At 35.5% G+C, this 22,412-nt stretch overlaps 2 protein-coding genes across 2 annotated transcripts; one reads left to right on the top strand and one right to left on the bottom strand.

Annotated features, from left to right (window-relative positions):
• Positions 1-1,859: 1,859 nt before the first annotated feature.
• Positions 1,860-10,684, top strand: LOC132554472 (transmembrane 6 superfamily member 1-like). Its single transcript, XM_060218793.1, is given in 8 exon segments — positions 1,860-2,064; positions 3,485-3,686; positions 6,449-6,531; positions 7,302-7,414; positions 7,869-7,976; positions 9,043-9,135; positions 9,755-9,877; positions 10,373-10,684. Coding segments are annotated over 8 exon segments (1,239 nt in total).
• Positions 10,685-13,128: 2,444 nt separating this feature from the next.
• Positions 13,129-21,925, bottom strand: LOC132553904 (peroxisomal membrane protein 11B-like). Its single transcript, XM_060218196.1, has 3 exons — positions 21,601-21,925; positions 17,979-18,094; positions 13,129-17,446 (listed from the first exon to the last, which is right to left on the bottom strand). The coding sequence occupies exons 1-3, from the start codon at positions 21,675-21,677 to the stop codon at positions 16,887-16,889; spliced, it is 753 nt and encodes a 250-aa protein (XP_060074179.1). The 5' UTR covers positions 21,678-21,925; the 3' UTR covers positions 13,129-16,886.
• Between the last annotated feature and the right edge of the window lie 487 nt (positions 21,926-22,412).

Genomic DNA, 22,412 nt, shown 5'->3' with positions numbered 1-22,412 from the left:
TTTGCCTGTTCGAGTTGCCTCCCCATGTCCAATGTTTTTATTTGTCCAGTGTTTTTATACACCTGTCGAAAGACAGGTTGTGCTATGTTTTCATGTGAGCAGGCAGGGGACGGTCAGACAGACAGGCGGGCACCCTTAATGTTTGCTTGATGACTTAATTAGTTTTCATTGGATCAATTTCAAACTTCACTTCGATTTTTTAACTGTAATCCACAGACTTATTGTCCCTTATTTAATTATCAAAACATGTCCAAGAGATATCGCAAGTAGTTTGTAATGAAGCAACTTTAAACTTCATAAAAATATTCAAGGAAGTTGGATGATTGCAATTTTTGGACCAAAAGTCATCGCTATGTTTAATTACAGAAACAGTGTCCTCTTGATATTGAAAGTAGTTTCCAATATATCAACTTCAAACTTCATGGAATGGTTCAATACCATGTTAGCTCAGACAAGCTTGATCTCTGTAATTTTTGGACAGTAATTCATGGTGTTATGGCCTTTTATTTAATTACAGAACAAGTGTACGCTTGATATCAAAAATAGTTTTCAATTGATCAACTTCAAACTTGAAGATTTGTTTCCATGATAGCTCAGACTAGTTTTGTCACGGAAATGTTTGGACAGTAATTCACAGAGATATTCTGTTTCCTATCCATCTTGTATCTATCATTTAAACACATTGCACTGTTTCCCTCTAAACTTGTTGACTCATTATCACCATATAAATATCTTTGTTATAGGACAGGCAGATAATGTCCACCATGGGCACTCTTGTTAATTTTCATACATTTACACAGACTTATTAAAGTGCTGACTTGATCTAAGACATCTCATTGTAGTAGATGCTGACTACCTCAGCAATACTGGGAGCCTGTTGCATGCCATCCATAGACATTGGGATACAGTTTCTAAGAATGACCTTGACCTTTGATCTCGTGATCTGAAAAGCTCTTGAGACCAGTTTTTCTATTCATATAAGAGTGAACTTGGCCTTTGATGCCTGGACCTGAGAGACAATACAATACATGTGTTTTCCTTCTGATCTCTGAAAGTGGCAGGGAATGAAGGATAATAAACGTCTGCACTGAGTTGTATTTTTTTCAAACAAACCATATGGCCCGTAATTTTTATGAAGATGATACCTTTCACTATTTATATACACTGTAAAGATCAAAAAAATTTAATCTGAAAAGTGATAGGATGTATAAACATCATCCAGTATTTATTTATTAATTAATTTATTTCAATGCCTCCGCTAGGAATCGAACTAGGACTCATGGCGTACTAGTCTGATGCTCAACTGATCAAGCTAAAGAGCAGTTCTCTCTAGCCAAGCAGTATTTTGTGGCTAGCTTTTTACCAGGGCTACACATGATATAAATGACAATTTAGATTGTATAGGTGTGGTCACATACAAACTGCAGTGTTAACTGACTCCAATTATACAAGGTCAATTGAAATTAGATTATATCATATGTTGTGCAAAAGGAACTCTTAAAGTGATATGAATAACATATTATCCAATCTTGCTAAATCATAGTCACTTGTCATTAAAAGTATTTTAAAAATGGTTAGAAAAAGCAAAAAAATACTGTGTACTTTTCATCATTGTGTCGAATTGAATAAATCTTTTCTATGATTTTGGAATATTAAACCAATGACATGAACATGTTTGAATTTCGAAAAAATGTCCAGCACTGTGTTTTATACGTGATATTAAGAGTGTTGATTGTTAAAATCAGCGAATGGAAATTTGAAGATAATGAGGAACATGCATCCTTAAGGGCATGGCATTTAAAGCATCTGTATGATAAAGATTATATCCCGTACTTTCATTATCAGACGATAAGTGAAAGATGACGTTGTCGAGTGTTGCGGTCATCTGTTTGACCTCTTTGGTCGGCATTCCACTTACGTATAGCGTTAATCTATTTAAGGATTATGTCACAAATCCTCTGATTATCCTTGGTATAGGCGGGTTTGCAATCATTCTGGTGGCTCTTCTGCCATATCTGTACGCCCGGAACACCGACATTCCCAAGCGAGATCCATTCTTTTACGGTACGTATCATTGCATGCATCCTATTTATCATATCTTTATAATAGTTTCTGAAATGTGCTGTGGCTCAATATGCTTCGCATGCGTTTAATCCATGAAATCCTGCTCCTTATCAAAACTCGGACTTGAGCAAGTCTGCCGGAAAAAGATAGTGCTACACTAATTCATCGTGCCACTTTTTTCTGTGCTATGATACATAAAACAAGTCAGCTGCTTACTGGGTTTTCCTGGCCCCCGCTTGTAGAAAGTATATGTAGACAGATCTCTTGCCTACCGTTTGACCTGGGGTCTATTGATGTCTGACCCTGTTGATGGCAGATGGTTGTGACCTATATGACAGTTCTTTTAAGTGTTCGAGCCAAATAATTACCTAGTTGTTGAGGGACAGAGGGTGTAGGCCAAGTGATAGGCTGGTCCCTTAAGGACAGAGGATTATACCCAATAATGTTCAGGTCCAATTGAGGGACAGAGGGTGTGGGCCAAGTGATAGGCTGGTCCCTTAAGGACAGAGGATTATACCCAATAATGGTCTGGTCCAATTGAGGTTAAGGGTAGAATTTGATATGGTAGAAGCCCAGTAATAGTCCAGTTATGTAGGGGTGAAGTGAATGCAAAGGATTGTGGCCCAGTATACTGGCCAGACTGTTCATCAGGACAGAGGCTAAGGGTCTTATGATGAGCTGGTTCTTTAGGAACAGAAGATTGCTAATTGCTAATAATGGTCAGATATTCTCAGGAAGGAAAGGTTGATGCCTAATAATGGTCAGGTCCTCTTGAGGGCCATGGGTTGGTCTCGATAATGATCTGGTTTTCAACAGGACAGGTCCCGATGATGATCTGGTCTTTTTGAGGATGGAAGATTTGAGTCCAATAATGGCACAATATTCCAGAGAGCAAACGTTAAGGTCTCAAAAATGGTCTAGTCCTTTTAAGAGCAAGGGATGGGGCCCAGTAATGGTCAGACTCTCATCAAGGGAGAGAGTATGTGCCTAACAATGGACTGGTACTCTTGTGGACCAATGATTACTGCACCTAATAATGGTCAGGTTCTCTTGAGGCTTCAGAGGGTTGGGACACAAAAATGGGAGACTGGATATTGGGACAATATTAGTACTATTACTATAAGTAAGAATATTTAGAAAAGAGTTATTTGTTAAATTCTTTTATTATAAAGGTTTCTTTGTGTGTATAGAATTTATTGTAACAGCTAGGGTCATATGAGGACGACAGTACTGTGTATAAAGTTTACATTTACAACAACATAATCTTATAAATATATGCAGACACCAGGAAACATGGTAAGAATTAAACCATATTGAAACCATTATTTCATCCAGTTGCATTTCCCTAACATTGTCCTACACATTAATGAATTGTGACAAGTGCAATGTAATTGACATATATTTAAATGCTTTCTTGCAGCCTGGAGTCTGTTTGCCTTTGCCTGTGTAGTAGATTTGATAATTGCTTTAGAGAACGATGGCATCATCCACAGTTTCATGGCCTTTTATCTACTGGAGGGGGAGCCCTACCTCAAGACTACACATGGGACTTTTATCAACTACTGGGATGCTTTCGTACACTTTGGCCTGTACATTTACATCCTTACACAGAACTCTTACAAGTAAGTATCTTATACAACTATTGAGGAAGGTATATACACCTCTCTGTCTCAATACATTTACATCCTTACACACAACTCATACAAGTAAGTATCTTATACAACTATTGAGGTAGGTAGATACACCTCTCTGTCTGTACATTTACATCCTTACACACAACTCATACAAGTAAGTATGTTTTACAGCTATTGAGGTTTGTAGATACACCTCTGTCTGTACATTTACATCCTTACACAGAACTCATACAAGTGAGTATGTTTTACAGCTATTGAGGTAGGTAGATACACCTCTGTCTATACATTTACATACTTACACACAAAATATACAAGTAAGTATCTTTTACAGCCATTGAGGTAGGTAGATACACCTCTGTCTGTACATTTACATCCTTACACACAACTCATACAAGTAAGTATGTTTTACAACTATTGAGGTAGGTAGATACACCTCTGTCTGTACATTTACATCCTTACACACAACTCATACAAGTAAGTATCTCATACAACTATTGAGGTAGGTAGATACACCTCTCTGTCTGTACATTTACATCCTTACACACAACTCATACAAGTAAGTATCTTATACAACTATTGAGGTAGGTAGATACACCTCTCTGTCTGTACATTTACATCCTTACACAAAACTCATACAAGTAAGTATGTTTTACAGCTACTGAGGTAGGTAGATACACCTCTCTGTCTGTACATTTACATCCTTACACACAACTCATACAAGTAAGTATCTTATACAACTATTGAGGTAGGTAGATACATCTCTCTGTCTGTACATTTACATCCTTACACACAACTCATACAAGTAAGTATGTTTTACAACTATTGAGGAAGGTAGATACACCTCTCTGTCTGTACATTTACATCCTTACACACAACTCATACAAGTAAGTATGTTTTACAACTATTGAGGTAGGTAGATACACCTCTCTGTCTGTACGTTTACATCCTTACACACAACTCATACAAGTAAGTATCTTTTACAGCCATTGAGGTAGGTAGATACACCTCTCTGTACATTTACATCCTTACACACAACTCATACAAGTAAGTATCTTATACAACTATTGAGGAAGGTAGATACACCTCTCTGTCTGTACATTTACATCCTTACACACAACTCATACAAGTAAGTATGTTTTACAACTATTGAGGTAGGTAGATACACCTCTCTGTCTGTACATTTACATCCTTACACACAACTCATACAAGTAAGTATGTTTTACAACTATTGAGGTAGGTAGATACACCTCTCTGTCTGTACATTTACATCCTTACACACAACTCATACAAGTAAGTATCTTTTACAGCCATTGAGGTAGGTAGATACACCTCTCTGTACATTTACATCCTTACACACAACTCATACAAGTAAGTATCTTATACAACTATTGAGGAAGGTAGATACACCTCTCTGTCTCAATACATTTACATCCTTACACACAACTCATACAAGTAAGTATCTTATACAACTATTGAGGAAGGTAGATACACCTCTCTGTCTGTACATTTACATCCTTACACACAACTCATACAAGTAAGTATCTTATACAACTATTGAGGAAGGTAGATACACCTTGTCTGTACATTTACATCCTTACACACAACTACAACTATTGAGGAAGGTAGATACACCTCTCTGTCTGTACATTTACATCCTTACACACAACTCATACAAGTAAGTATCTTATACAACTATTGAGGAAGGTAGATACACCTCTCTGTCTGTACGTTTACATCCTTACACACAACTCATACAAGTAAGTATCTTATACAGCTATTGAGGTTTGTAGATACACCTCTGTCTGTACATTTACATCCTTACACACAACTCATACAAGTAAGTATGTTTTACAACTATTGAGGTAGGTAGATACACCTCTCTGTCTGTACATTTACATCCTTACACACAACTTAACAAGTAAGTATGTTTTACAGCTATTGAGGTAGGTAGATACACCTCTCTGTCTGTACATTTACATCCTTACACACAACTTAACAAGTAAGTATGTTTTACAACTATTGAGGTAGGTAGATACACCTCTCTGTCTCAATACATTTACATCCTTACACACAACTCATACAAGTAAGTATGTTTTACAGCTATTGAGGTAGGTAGATACACCTCTGTCTGTACATTTACATACTTACACACAACTCATACAAGTAAGTATCTTATACAGCTATTGAGGTAGGTAGATACACCTCTGTCTGTACATTTACATACTTACACACAACTCATACATACAAGTAAGTATCTTATACAACCATTGAGGTAGGTAGATACACCTCTCTGTCTGTACATTTACATCCTTACACACAACTCATACAAGTAAGTATGTTTTACAGCCATTGAGGTAGGTAGATACACCTCTGTCTGTACATTTACATCATTACACACAACTCATACAAGTAAGTATGTTTTACAGCTACTGAGGTAGGTAGATACACATTTGTCAGTACATTTACATTCACAAACAAGACTTGTACAAAGGAGTATCTTGTCCAACCACTGAGATGTTTTCCTGCACTTCTATCTGTACATTTCCTTTCTTAAACAAGACCTGTACATAAAAGTATCTCGACCAACCAATGTGATGTTTTTGTACACTTTTGTCCTCTTCAAAATGACTACAAGTAAGAGGTCAGCTAATAATTCTGCATATTTCAGACCAACCTTGTAAGATGACAATGTTGATTAACTCTGAGCATTAAAAGGTAATTCAGAAGTGACTTATTCTGTGTTGTTTCAGTGAGAAGTACAGGAAGGCCGGTCTGTACTGGGTGGGATCCATCACCAACAGTCTGCTGCTGATTCTTCCTGCTGGACTCATTGGTAGGTCAACTTATCATCCCGTTCAGGGTCATTGGTAGGTCAACTTATCATCCCATTCAGGGTCATTGGTAGGTCAACTTATCATCCCGTTCAGGGTCATTGGTAGGTCAACTTATCCCGTTCAGGGTCATTGGTAGGTCAACTTATCCCGTTCAGGGTCATTGGTAGGTCAACTTATCATCCCGTTCAGGGTCATTGGTAGGTCAACTTATCATCCCGTTCAGGGTCATTGGTAGGTCAACTTATCATTCCGTTCAGGGTCATTGGTAGGCAACCTATCATCCCGTTCAGGGTCATTGGCAGGTCAACTTATCATTCCGTTCAGGGTCATTGGTAGGTCAACTTATCATCCTGTTCATGGTCATTAGTAGGTCAACTTATCCTGTTCAGGGTCATTGGTAGGTCAACTTATCGTCCCGTTCAGGGTCATTGGTAGGTTAACTTATTGTCCCATTTAGGGTCATTGGTAGGTCAACTTATCATCCCGTTCAGGGTCATTGGTAGGTCAACTACTTATCATCCCGTTCGGGGTATTCGGTAGGTCAACTTATCATCCTGTTCAGGGTCTTCGGTAGGCAACTTTATCATTCTCTCCGTGGTCATTAGTGGATCCTTAATTCATTGATAGATGATCTTGTTATTTGCACTAAGGTCATTGATGGGTCACATGTTCATTACCGTTGAATTTATCAGTAGTTGATCTTATACTAAATGCAGCTTTTTACCCTAATACAGATATCAACCAAACTATGTATAATTTATCATTACAGGTGAGTATGGAGTAAGATGGCCGATCCTCCTCAATATGCCCTACCTGTGTATACCTGTGTGGATGGGGTACAAGTTCCTGAAAAATGCACCACAACTCAACACTCAGCACCAGGTAGCCATGACAAAAGGGGTTTTGAAGTGCCTTTTAAGTTCAATGGTTTTGTTTTGTATTTTATTTTGTTTGTTTTTTAATGCTCTGTCTTTTTCCTTTGTCTAACATTGTTACGCATGTCCTATTGGAAGTTTATAATGTGATTATTTTCAGAGTAGTGATTGAAGTAGTAATTAGTAATTAATTATGAGGGCTTCCAAATAAGAGTAGATGATACAGATCACATCCATTAGCCTCAGCACCCTAAATCCTAATGTCCTATTGGAAGTTTATAATGTGATTATTTTCAGAGTAGTGATTGAAGTAGTAATTAGTAATTAATTATGAGGGCATTCACATAATATGTCACAAGTACAATGTATATAGAGGATGAGATCTTTCGCTAGGCCTTGTGATTAAGTCCCTTGATCACAACTACATGTACAATACAGAATGACTTGTTTTGTTTGTTCAGGGTGACAGTGATGAGAGCGGAATGCGACCTATTCAAGAGAGACCTATGGATCTGCTGTTTATTGTCACTTTTGTAGCTGCTATCTGTGTTCACACACATGTACAGCAAGTCTGTGTGTTACACTGTACACAAGTCTACAGATAATGTCATTGTGTTACACTTGTACACAAGTCTATAGATAATGTCACTCTGTTACACTGTACACTTGTACACAAGTCTATAGATAATGTCACGTTGTTACACTGTACACAAGTCCATAGATAATGTCACTGTGTTACACTGTACACAAGTCTACAGATAATGTCATTGTGTTACACTGTACACATGTACACAAGTCTATAGATAATGGTGTTACACGTACCAGTGTAACCTGAAGACATAGTCTTACTCTGTCAAAAAGTCAGTTCATACAAAATTCTATAAATAAAGTCAGTACTTTGTTACACTGTACACATGTACACAAGTCTATAGATAATGTCACTGTGTTACACTGTACACAAGTCTATAGATAATGTCACTGTGTTACACTGTACACAAGTCTATAGATAATGTCACTGTGTTACACTGTACACTTGTACACAAGTCTATAGATAATGTCACTGTGTTACACTGTACACTTGTACACAAGTCTATAGATAATGTCACTTTATACACTGTACACATGTACACAAGTCTATAGATAATGTCACTGTGTTACACTGTACACATGTACACAAGTCTATAGATAATGTCACTGTGTTACACTGTACACAAGTCTATAGATAATGTCACTGTGTTACACTGTACAAAAGTCTATAGATAATATCACTGTGTTACACTGTACACTTGTACAAAAGTCCAAAGATACACATACTGGCAATATATTTTGTTAAATCATTTTAATGCCATTTGTAATGTCTCTCATACAGCTTTCTTTAAAAGTATAATGGATTTGTTAAGTTACATAATTTGGTTTGATAAGATGCAGAAGATACAAAGCTAGGTTGCTTTTTCAGTTAAGTGAAAGCTTTTGACTTCAAACATAGGTAACAAATTAGAAATAAACTTCTTCAAGGGAAAGTAAAAAAGATTGTTAACTTAAAAAGATCATTTCAAGAGTTGCAGTCATGTGAAGTGGGATTCTAATGTGTTTCAAATGCTAACTCTGCTTAATGGCTTTTACATGTACTTATAGGCAGTACTTGGAAGTCCTGCAGAGGTAGCCAAGGACTACCTACAGCAGTATGAACCTTATCTTACCGATGGTGTGGCCTTCCCAAAAGTACAGGTAAGTCTCTAGCTAGGGACCACTTACAGCAGTATGAACCTTATCTTACAGAAGGTGTGACCTTCCCAAAGGTACAGGTAAGTCTCTAGCTAGGGACCACTTACAGCAGTATGAACCTTATCTTACAGAAGGTGTGACCTTCCCAAAGGTACAGGTAAGTCACTTACCAGGGACCACTTACAGCAGTATGAACCTTACCTTACAGAAGGTGTGACCTTCCCAAATAACAGTCCTTACCTAAGAACTTTATCTGTTTTATCTGACAAACAAATACACAGAGTGCTAGTATAAAATGGATGTTATAGTCCTTTAGACAATTAATGTATCAAAGTGAATAAATTTCCTAATAACTTACAATTATACAGGTATTGTAATTGGTAAACAAATATTATACAGTGTCTTCTACAGTGAAATCTGCTCTGACATTTGTTGCTCTTGGAAACTACCTGGCTGCCTTCTTCAGCCCTTATTATGGCCAGTGAGGGGTTGATGACAAACTAGGTATGAGATTCAGCCATTTCACATATATATAATACTGTAGATGAGAAGTATTTATCAACAAGGATAATGTATGGATGGATGTGCCCTTCACTTACACACAATCTTGATTCCTCCACAGATGATGTTGTATTTGTTCTACTTTGTGCCCTACTATGTGATGGTCATCTCTGATCTGCTGTATCCAAGTGGTCAAGCATGGGTGGTGGACTGGTCACTCATAATGGCTGGAGCTGCAGGCGAGGTGGGTTAACAATCAAATTTTCTGTCTGCCTATGGAATAGGTTAAAGGGAGACAAATTATATTTCTCTAACCACATACATGTACTAAAATTTGGTGTGACAATCAGTGTGAAAAGCTATGTTTGTTGTAATCAGGCAACCTCCTCACATGAAATCTGTCCTCCCAACAAGGCAAGTTCCTCCTCACAGAGGCTCACTTGTTTATCTGTCCTCTCAACAGAGCCAATTTTCCCATAGTTGGTCTTCATTAATCCTAAAACCCTGTCTCATCCATAGGTCTACAAGGTTTGTATCTTGTTAAGGCCAAACTTTACTTGTAATTCTCTCTATTCTACAGGATTTCTTTACCCTTATTGGGGCTTCCATTTACCTGTAAATTTGTTCCCTCTGCAAGGCTAGTTCCCTCTTATTTGAACCTCCATTTTCTTGTAGCTCTCTCTTCTCCACAGAGTTACTTCCCTTACATTGTTCACCTATTAATCTGTCTGCTACACAGGGCCAGTTTTCCCTTATCGGAGCCTCTATCCACCCGTATACTCCTGCCATCTCGCAGCTTCCTCCGGGAAACCACATGCTATTCTGGATTGTCAATGGAGCTCTGTTTGTTGTCCCTCATCTATATGCCTACAGGTGCGTTACCATGTCTACTAAACGTTTCGTTGGTACACTCAGGACAAATGGCCGAGCTGCTCTAGAACATTCTCAGGACAATGGACTGCTGTATGATAAAAACGAATCAGGAGGTGGCACTTCAGAATCAAGATATAATTTACGAAATCGACACAATCGCTAATTTGATCATCTTTAATGCCAAAATTCTTGTCTTGAATTTTGTTTTTACTAATTTCAGGTTATATTCATTTAAAATGATGTCATCGTTAAATAATTTAGTTAAGTTTAATTAACAGTACAAACACCAGTGTTCTTATTTGTCTATTACATTCTAATGAGTTAATCAACTCCAAGAAACCCAGATAAGCCCTATAGTTACATTTATAATTCATTCATAATTCTTTTCTTTAAAAACACTCTATAAGATTTAACTGGAAATACCCAAAGATGGGGTGTGGGAAAATTTAATAGGATCCACTCACCCACTATGATCTATCAAAGAAGTAAATTAATTGGGGAGGGGACTAAGAGTTCTACAATATTTCATATTCACTCATTTACATAGAAGTAAAGAGGTTGTTGATGATGAGAAGAGTACATACGTATGCTGGGTTTACTTTCATTGTGACCAGGTGGTAGCTTAAACAGGATTTTAACTGGTGGATATCACCACCCATTTAAATATACACACATGAACTTAGTGTTCTATATTATTGATTTTGAGAGAGATTGGTATTCATAAGTACACCTTTTTCTACATTGTGTGCAATACATCTATTTGTTCAGCTATCTTGCCCTTTAAACATTTTTACCAGTTGTTTTATTAAAAGCTGGTTTCCAATTGATGGTACTATCAGTACATAGATATGTGATGTTTTTAAACTTGTGTCCACATTGCTGATCATTGACCACAATTTTATATTATCAGGGAATATTTCAACTGGACAATCCAAATGTCAAAATCAAATTGTTATGTGTTCACTTTAAGCACATGTCAGGTATTTTTAGATGTTTGTTTTTTTTATACTGGTTGTTGCCAATGTTCTATAACATTTTAAGATAAAGTGTGATTTGTTTTAATTTCCTGCCTCCATTAGGATGTAGATATTTTTATCCCATAACCTTATACTGGGTCAGAGATCATACAGTGAATTTCTAACATTGAATGAGAAATTATACTTTGCATTCATACAAGTAATTTTATAGATAATTATATGTTCAAAAAGTGTTCACGAAATACAGAATGAAAGTGTTAACCTTGTTGCTAAATGCCTTCCATGACCTCAGTATTCATATTGTGTGGTAAATGTTCTTTAATGCCGAAATTTTATTTATGATTAATGTGAGATACTGATTCCCCATACAGACATGATGTCAGTATAGAGGTGATGTTTATATGATGTCAGTATAGAGATAATGTTTATATGATGTCAGTATAGAGATAATGTTTATATGATGTCAGTATAAAGGTGCAGTTTATATGTCAGTATAGAGGTGGTGTTTATATGATGTCAGTATAGAGATAATGTTTATATGATGTCAGTATAGAGATAATGTTTATATGATGTCAGTATAAAGGTGCAGTTTATATGTCAGTATAGAGGTGGTGTTTATATGATGTCAGTATAAAGATGGTGTTTATATGATGTCAGTATAGAGGTGATGTTTATATGATGTCAGTATAGTTTATATGATGTCAGTATAAAGGTGATGTTTATATGATGTCAGTATAGAGATGATGTTTATATGATGTCAGTATAGAGGTGATGTTTATATGATGTCAGTATAGAGATAATGTTTATATGATGTCAGTATAGAGGTGGTGTTTATATGATGTCAGTATAAAGGTGGTGTTTGTATGATGTCAGTATAGAGGTGATGTGTTTATGATGTCAGTTTAGAGGTGCTGTTTATATGATGTCAGTATAGAGATGATGTTTATGTGATGTCAGTATAGAGATGATGTTTATATGATTTCAGTATAGAGGTGATGTGTTTATGATGTCAGTATAGAGGTGATGTTTATATGATGTCAGTATAGAGGTGATGTGTTTATGATGTCAGTATAGAGGTGGTGTTTATATGATGTCAGTATAAAGGTGGTGTTTGTATGATGTCAATATATATATAGAGAGATGATGTTTATATGATGTCAATATAGAGATAATGTTTATATGATGTCAGTATAGAGATGTTTATATGATGTCAGTATAAAGGTGATGTTTATATGATGTCAGTATAGAGATGATGTTTATATGATGTCAGTATAGAGGCTGTTTATGTGATGTCAGTATAGAGGTGATGTTTATATGATGTCAGTATAGAGATGATGTTTATATGATGACATATAGAGGTGATGTGTCCTCATTGAACTGTAATTGTAGCCATTAACTGTCAGCTTCAAAAGTATAAATAGAATGTTTTTTATATCATTTTTACATTGTCTACTTTGTAAATTTCTTGCTATAACATTTTTTGACTGATCAAATTAAATCATCACAGAGTTGTTAAGAAAGTCTGTTTTTTCGATAGGAAGGATAAGTGATTGAACAAGACTACTATTTAAGATAACTCACCTAGTACATTAATTCATCATTTTCCTGTTTATATACTCTATAATCTACAATAAAACAAGTACACTTCAGGCTTTCATTATTTATTATATCGCCAGTGATGGAACATTTTTAGATATGATAATATGTTAGTTTGGCAATCACAAGCACACACCTCTATAAAAAAGTAATATACCATATAAAAGACACCATTCTGCCTCACGCCTACACCTACAGGTGTTTCCAACATAACCACAATGATTCATGTATTGTTGTACATATCTATTACTAGTTACTATTGGACAAAGGTAAACACTGAACTGTAACTCAGTGCTTGTTACCTAACCATATACTTAGGTGGTAATCATACTTACATTTTGACAGTCATCATACTGTAATTTGTTACATAAGTGTGGTGAAGTAAAACTAACTGCAGTTAGTTAACTAGGTAACAGGCTATAGTAACCACAGTAACCTGGAAAAGTAATGTATGGTTAGGTAACCAAGAAGCAGGCTATAGATGATAACCTGGTAATGTATGGTTAGGTAACCAAGAAGCAGGCTATAAATGATAACCTGGTAATGTATGGTTAGGTAACCAGGTAGCTGGCTATAAATGATAACCTGGTAATGTATAGTTAGGTAACCAGGTAGCTGGCTATAAATGATAACCTGGTAATGTATGGTTAGGTAACCAAGAAGCAGGCTATAGATGATAACCCTGGTAATGTATGGTTAGGTAACCAGGTAACTGGCTATAGATGATAAACTGGTAATGTATGGTTAGGTAACCAAGAAGCAGGCTATAGATGATAACCTGGTAATGTATGATTAGGTAACCAGGTAACTGGCTATAGATGATAACCTAGTAATGTATGGTTAGGTAACCAGGTAGCTGGCTATAAATGATAACCTGGTAATGTATGGTTAGGTAACCAAGAAGCAGGCTATAGATGATAACCCTGATAATGTATGGTTAGGTAACCAGGTAACTGGCTATAGATGATAAGCTGGTAACGTATGGTTAGGTAACCAAGAAACTAACTATAGATGATAAGCTGGTAATGTGAGGTTAGATAACCAGGTAACAGACTACAGACAGTAACCTCGTAAAGAGAGGTTAGTTAACCTGGCAACAGACCTTAGATAGAAATTGGAAATACTGATTAAATACATGCAAGTGAACTTGATAAAATGGCTTATTAGAGCTGCTACGAAAACACTCACAAGCTCTTTCTCAGATATATCCACACAGTGATTATTGAGCTAGATTGAACAGCTATTAACTAGTTGATTAAATTTCTTATTGACTTATCTGTTTATACTGTGTTAATATGAGGTTTAATTTGTGATATGTTCCTTTTATAGTGAAAAAGATGAGGCCAATAGAATGTATGAACCAATCAAAACAACACACTGGATACATACATGTACTGGAAATTAATCATTTACCTGACAAAGTACAGGTAATAACTCCATCACGCAACATAAAGATATGATAAAAACATGATTACAGTGTGTTCATGACCGTCGGTACAACAGGTCAAATAGAGAGAAGTATCTTGTCTTCTACAGATACACAGCATGATTTGTAAACCAACATAAAAATACTTAAAAGTTGGTGCATTTCATCAACCTGAACTTGTCTAAGATATACTGTGTATATAGGAGTATAATTACACATGGTACACTGACTGTTGGAAATTCTACATGATGACACTCCATTAACTAGCTTCATGGATGTTACAATCAAATAACAACATATGACAAGTAATATCATAGTACACATCTAGGACATATAATTTGTTAAATTATTCTTTAAAAGTTTAATGGAATCATATTTAAATGTAATAAAAACCATCTATAAAATGTTGAACTTAATAAGTTAATAACAATGAGATCACCTCATAATAAATAAAAATCAATTGGAGATTTATATATATACATGTACCAGAATGATAGTTGTGTTCTTTATATAACAACACTGTCTATAAAGGAGTTGAGACTATTTCACCATCAGCCACTCACTGATATACACTAACTAAAACCATTTTCTGCTTAATTCACTAGACATATGTATAGATATTAGGTAGAGACTAGACATATGTGTAGATATTAGGTAGAGACTATACATATGTGTAGATATTAGGTAGAGAATAGACATGTATAGATATTAGGTAGAGAATAGACATATGTGTAGATATTAGGTAGAGAATAGACATGTGTAGATATTAGGTAGAGAATAGACATATGTGTAGATATTAGGTAGAGAATAGACATGTATAGATATTAGGTAGAGAATAGACATATGTGTAGATATTAGGTAGAGAATAGACATATGTGTAGATATTAGGTAGAGAATAGACATATGTGTAGATATTAGGTAGAGAATAGACATATGTATAGATATTAGGTAGAGAATAGACATATGTATAGATATTAGGTAGAGAAAAGATCACAGAAACCCTCCGACGATTCACAAAATAATATCACTACTTAAGGTTACACCTGACAGCTTAATCATCTGTAGGTGTGTGACAGGAAAATGTAATGGCCAGTTCGGGATTGAAACAAGAGACCGATATAAACCTTACAAGCTCCAAACTATTGACCTTTCTGGTCACTAGAGATTGACCAAATCTAGTTTTGTTACATCTAAGGAGCACAGAAGACCCTAGAGAACCATGTGTGGGTACAATTAAGAGGATATAACATAGACTAGGTCCTCCAAAGCCTATATGGACGCTATGATAAGGCATATGATAATACTCTTCTTACCTCTGTACATACATTTTATTTGACAGTTAAAGTCCTGAATACTTCATTTTATATGAAACTGCTGATAGATAAAAGGATATCCGGATTGACCCATGTCACCAGAACACAGATGTTTTTCAATAAGACAGCTCCGAGAAGTAGGACGAGTCAAGGAGATGGATACCTGTAACCAACCAAGGAACCAAACAGACTGATCCAACCTATTCCAGCATGTCAGCTAGACAGGTGCACTCCCACATTGACATCAATATAAATTTTGTATGAAGAACATGTGAGAACTGAAATTATAATGGGTTGATGAAAAGCAATACTATCTCTAATTAAAAAAAACAACAGAATATTTCTGTCTGTCCATCAAGAAACTGGTTATACAAAAGGGCAACACATTTGGGCACACAATGTGTTACATTGTATATATAAATGTATATAGGCACTTATTATCAACATATAAAACATTATGGAAGATGTATATCACAGCTTTAAACTCACACACATTCTAACATATAATTCACTATTCAGTGACTGGACATCACTTTCTCAGGCAGATGTTTTCTGACAATTAATGGAAATGATATTCCTAGGGTTCTTGTATAATACATATTTATTTCAAGTCACAGAAAAGGATTATGAAAACAATTATTTTGAAATTAAAATTTTAGAATCTGTCTGAAAAGCTTAAGAATACAAACTAAACTAACCCAACTGGTTTTATTTTGTGAGCAAGACAATCAATCTCAACAAGTTGGGGATAAGTTGTTTATCACTATGTGTGTCTCTTCAAGACAAAATTGTAGAATATTTCTTCCCCATAAGTACTAGCAATGTGGACACATAGGATTGTTGTACCTCTAAATTTATGACATCATTAACAATGGCAATACATTATATTGTGATGTCATCAATAGTTAATTCACACGCTTGGCTTCTTGACCAGATTTTATTTGAGCATATAAAAAGTCTCTTACATAAATCAAATCTGCTTAAATCTGCAACTAGGTTCATTTCCAAGGGATAACACATACATTGTATATCTGTATTGTAACAATATCTGCTACACTTAATAAATCATTACGGCACAAGTTTGAGTGAACTGTCCCATACTGATGCTATTCCTGCAGCAGAGGATATCAATCCGAGGAATCCCTGAGTGCCGGCAGATGCGTCCACCTTCCCGAGAGTGGACAGCGGTAAAACCAAGTCTGCTAAGTTTTTAACCAAATCCAGCATTACAGGTTTATTTTGCATTACAATTTTCCCCACAATGTTTGTGTTGTGTGATCTAGAGGTCCGCTTGCTGTGGTCAGTGTCTCCGTTGATCTGCTGACCATGTTTCTCCTGTGATTGTTGTTGTCTCATCTCTTCCTGTACAATGTTCACAAGGTCATATACATTTCTCGCTAGATTTAAAATCAAACTGACCACCCAGAATCTGGCAGATATTTGTGACCACTTCTTCTTGTCTGTGGTGATAAGTCCAACATTGTGAGCATATATTATGTGATCAAAAAGCAGGAAGCAGGCTTGGTTAATCTTTGACATAGTGATGGTCAGCCTTAACACCGTATCCTTAATGTGGAAACTCTTTAAAGCCGCCTTGACAAAGTCGAGACTTTTACCAAAGCGCAGCACTACAATCAAAAAAATATAGCATAGTTTTTCATCTCAAAGTATTTTATCAAGATGTCTTGCATAGCAACGTGAATCAGATTATGTCATATATAACTTTTCACAATCTCACACATTCATAAATCTTTTAAAAATTCTTTAAAAAACTTGACAATGTATTAAATGCACCACATAACAAATACTTAAGTTATGGTTTGAAATAGAGAATAAACTACCAGTTAATCATTTTACTACATACATGTTACACTGGACATCAATTCTTAATTTATCTTTATAATATACAAGTGTACACTTTAAAGACAAATCAAAACATGAAAGCAGATAAAGATTTTTCTATTACCAATTCAAGAAATTTCAAACTTTACTACAGCCGTCTAAATGGTACCATGGCTCTATCTTGGATTTATTGACCTTTATTGAAAAGTATCACTTATATAGGACTTTATATACGTAGAATTTAAACATAGATTTTTATACGTAGAGAGTAAACATTTAATCTAACATTAAGATTAGAATATACTACAACAATCTTACATTTCCTGGTCATGCTTAGGGAGGATTCCAGTTTCTTGAGTTTTTCCACCAGCTCGGGACCTTTTGCATTCTTATGAAGATGCCACCATACCAATTTACTGCCATACTGAATGAGTCTGTGAAAATAAGAGATAATCTGCGATGAAGTCATCTTTCATATTCTGAAGTGAAGACTATTTTCAAAGCTGATAATTGGTCTGCATTCCCCTGTTGTTAACATAAGCAAAATGTTAACATAAGCAAAATCCAGCCAGACAGATCCATTTGTAAAATCACACATAACAAGTTAGTTTTATCACAGAATCCATATTATAATTAACATAAGTGCCCAAATAAAACTTGCAGTGGTAAACGAAGCTTATGGAGATTGCATTTGTGTGGTATATAGGGACGAGTCTACATTGAACACATTTACAAAAACTTATATTAACTGTGAGAAAAATAATTTTGTTGCTTTTGTTAATAAATGTGGTGGAAAAATACACACATATTGTACCAGGATATTGAAAATGACCTTCAAACCTGAAAAACATTTATGTCCTTCCGACTTTTCAACAGATTATATCTCAAAAACATTCAAAAGCAAAATTATCATGAAGGGAACAGGGCATAATTTTTTATTTTTATCAGCAAACAGGATACAGCGAGAACAGGAAAAAGCATTGAGTATACATAAGTAGCAGGTAAGGCCTTAATGTGAAAAGTTATCCCTAGCAAGCATATAGGAGAGTTTGATCAGCCCATGTCAGCAAATTATGTCAATAAGTTATTATATAAAAACAATTTTTTCCATCTTATTGTAATAAAATCAGTCTGGGATGAATTCATGACTGATAATTAATGTTTGGTATCATTCTTACTGTAAACAATGAGTTGTATTAATGTTTAATAGGTTTTAATATAAATCTGGCCGTTCTAGCTGTCAGAAGTATTAATGCCTTGTACATAAGCTGCTCAGGACTTGTTTCCTAGATCCCCTCAATACCTTATTGACTTGCATCATCCGTAGTATAGCAATACATTTACAGTTTTTTGTTTAAGGTTTAATGTCCACACAAACAGCTAAGGTCGTAAAAGAGGGATGGGCCCAGTGCACCAAGTTATTGACTGGTATGTGTCCTATCTTTTAACCCCTCAGTGTACATGTATCACCTCATTATGGCTCAAAGCATTGTTTATGGATTAAATCACTATACTGATAATAATGTAGGAAAGTTGTACATTGAATCTAATCAATACTTAACAATTACTGTTACAACAATAAAGACAATTATTATGTAGATAATCGGTACATATAATGATCGCTGTAGATCTTTCTCGGTGAAAGGAAATGTGGACAGACTTATTTACCTCAGCCCTTATCACTAGTCAGGTCAGATCAGGCTGGGTCATTTATCCTACAAATGTCTTATCATCTGATATGAGAGTGTGAACAAGCCAGCATCAATTTGTGTATCATATGAATATTCATATATTTAATTTGATATCAATGATTCAATGATGTTCTCAATAAGGGGAAATGTGACACAATGAAATGCGCAGTGTATGTTAGGGCTTTTATTGGCTGAACACAGTATGAGCATGTTTAACTCGTCGGGTGGCGCAGTGGTACGCAATCACCTTTCACCTAGCCGACCGTGGGTCGATTCCTGGAACGGACGGGAAGAGGTAAAGGGTCACCTGCCCAACCACGTGGGTTTTCCCCCGGGTACTCTGGTTTCCTCCCACAATAAGACCCCTCGCACGCTCACATCCGGGCCAACATGAGTGATTAGTATAAGTTGACATAACTTGTTTCGCGATTGTTGTAAAATAAATAAAGTTGATATTTCTATATACATTTCAGTGAGCTCTGTTGCAATTATATTTACAGGGGAGATTTTACATCAATGTTCATTAATCAACTTGGAAACATTCTAGTTATATTTGCAAAGATTTTCACTTTTTCTTATCAGGTATGGAATAAAATCAATCTAAACAAGGTTTTTTTTTTAATTTTGAGTTACTTTCTTTTAAAATGTTTTCATCCTTTCATTTTGACACGTTGCAGTAATGGTCGAGTGATTGATCCCCACTAGGTCCTGATTTCCTTCTTGTTGCTTCCAGTTATGACAAGATTTAAATTAGAACAACAGTAACTACACATTGGTCAATCTTCAAATGGAGAGCAATGTAGAAAATATGTATGATGGTAAAACACTTACTGGTATACTAATATGTGAAGACAATGCTAAATTATGACATACATTGAAACTACCAACTAATACAAAACAGCTACATTTTAGGGACTAGGCTTTATCAAAATGTTCTACACAGAACTTGAACCTATTTCCAGCTTTACAATGTCGGAGACATGTTGTTTGGAAATTGATTCAGCTTTTAAATGCCAAGCTTACTTGTTAAACAGGGATTTCCATCCAGTTGGTCAAATTATTCAAGAAAGATGATCCTAAATTATGTAAAAAATTAATTAAAAGTTATTACTGGAGCTGTGTGTGACATCTTATAAACTTGTACAATTATTAAGTTTATCATTACATTTAACATTTCAAGTCTAATGTGTGTTGTTTTCTGCCACTTACCTCCTGTACAGTGATATTGCCTGGCACAATTTAAATAATAATAGTCTTTATGTTACACTTTTGTACTCTCATGTGTACTCAATTGTCTTTGAAATCTGTCTTTTTCCTCCTTGTCTTGTATAATGTAAGTTAACACTAAGGTGATACCTGAACATTTTGTATGTGTTATAATAGCCTTATGTTGTACATATGTATATATATATGTATTTAACTGGTATACTGATGAACTTCAAGGCTTGAAGTGAATAAACAATACAACTTTGTTGACTTCACTCAGTATAAACTTCACCAGTCCCTGAACTTAATTAGTGAAACCCAGTTTGTATGATTTTACAATGTGTGTATAAACACAGAAATCAAACATTTCACACACACGTCATCCCCCTTTTCCCAATATCTACTTTCACTCATTTCTTTACCCACTCTCTTTCCTCATGTTTTCCCCAGTATTATAGCAGGTGTAAGGACATTTAAATAAGTAAATAAAGTTTCACTTGTGAAATAATATTTGATAACTATATGTTACTTTAATTGCAGGAACTTCTGTTATTTCACAAGAAAAAAGAATACTACATTTTTGAACAGGAATCATATGATTTTCAAATGTGATTTCAAAAAAGTAGAAAAATAACCAATGGTATGCAAATCTTAAAATTACATGTATACATACTAGACTTATGTTTCGCTTCACTCGTAGAGTGTATTGACAGTAGAGTCCAGTACATGTACAAATATACCTGTGATGGAATTCATATTCGTGGTACGTATTCAGTACATGAAATTATTTTATTTACACAGATAGAAAGGAAATTTACATATATATCACTTTATTTTTTAAATTTGCTAAGGCGTGCAGAAAATGGTTGTCCTCATCCATCTATAAATAAAAGAGAGATGTGACATATTGTACATACATATAGATACCAGTACGTGTACAGTACAGTAACTGTCACTGTCAAGCCGGTCGACTCTGAACCGGGTCGAATTGGTAGATCTACTCGACGTGTTTTGAGCTCAAATAAAGATACAGTCATACTTACCTAAATAACTTGTCTCTGCCATTTGTTTGACCTCCGAACTTGATGATCTGTGATGCAAGGTCCTGATTTGTGGACATGTTGTCACTTTCTCTGCTTAAAATCAACTTAGTGTTTTACTCGCATGCTTGTCGTTGGCCAAAGTGCAAATACTGTGACTTCGGAGCATTTCGGATGTTAACCTAATAAAAGGTCATCAATCAAGGTAAGTCCGGTGTCGGCCTAAATTCCACCCTTCATAAATAAAATAGTTCCAGTGGCTTTATATTCTCACGTTTCTGACAATTTGATCTCTGTTTAGTGAAACAATTATCACTTAGAGACGTCTTTTCCGTTTTAATCCACTCTGAGGTACACACGCAATGTGGTAGTTGTAGAAGCTTGGTAAATTGCGCCGAACACCAAGGTGCGTTCGATTCAACAACACGAACCGGAAGAGAAATGTTTAGTTAGCTTAACGTTGTTTGATGAATTGAAATATTTGTTCCAAATATGTTGACAAGGCAAATGTTATTTATACCAAAATTCAAACATTTGAAGTAATTGAATGTTTATTTGCTGTTTGTTTGCTGGATTTCGTCTCGTAGAAGGCAGTATCATTTTGAAGCGGTATCGCCTAGTGTTAGCTGGTAGCTCACTGAACAACATACGGAAGGCCCGTTCACCGGCGTAGCGATAATGCATGTTTGTATTGTGAAGCATACACTCGAATTCCATTGAGATTTTTTTCTTCTTATTATTTTTTTTTTCTTTTCTTTGCCCCAGATCCCCACTGGTGCTCCGCCCATGGACCCTCCTTTGAAGCATACGCTCCT

The sequence above is a fragment of the Ylistrum balloti genome, unplaced genomic scaffold (assembly GCF_031769215.1).
Source record: "Ylistrum balloti isolate Yb309-2 unplaced genomic scaffold, AGI_CSIRO_Ybal_v1 Utg369640, whole genome shotgun sequence".
NCBI lineage: Eukaryota > Metazoa > Mollusca > Bivalvia > Pectinida > Pectinidae > Ylistrum > Ylistrum balloti.
The sequence above is the reverse complement of the archived record's forward strand: the minus strand, read 5'-3'. Positions and strand labels throughout refer to the sequence as shown.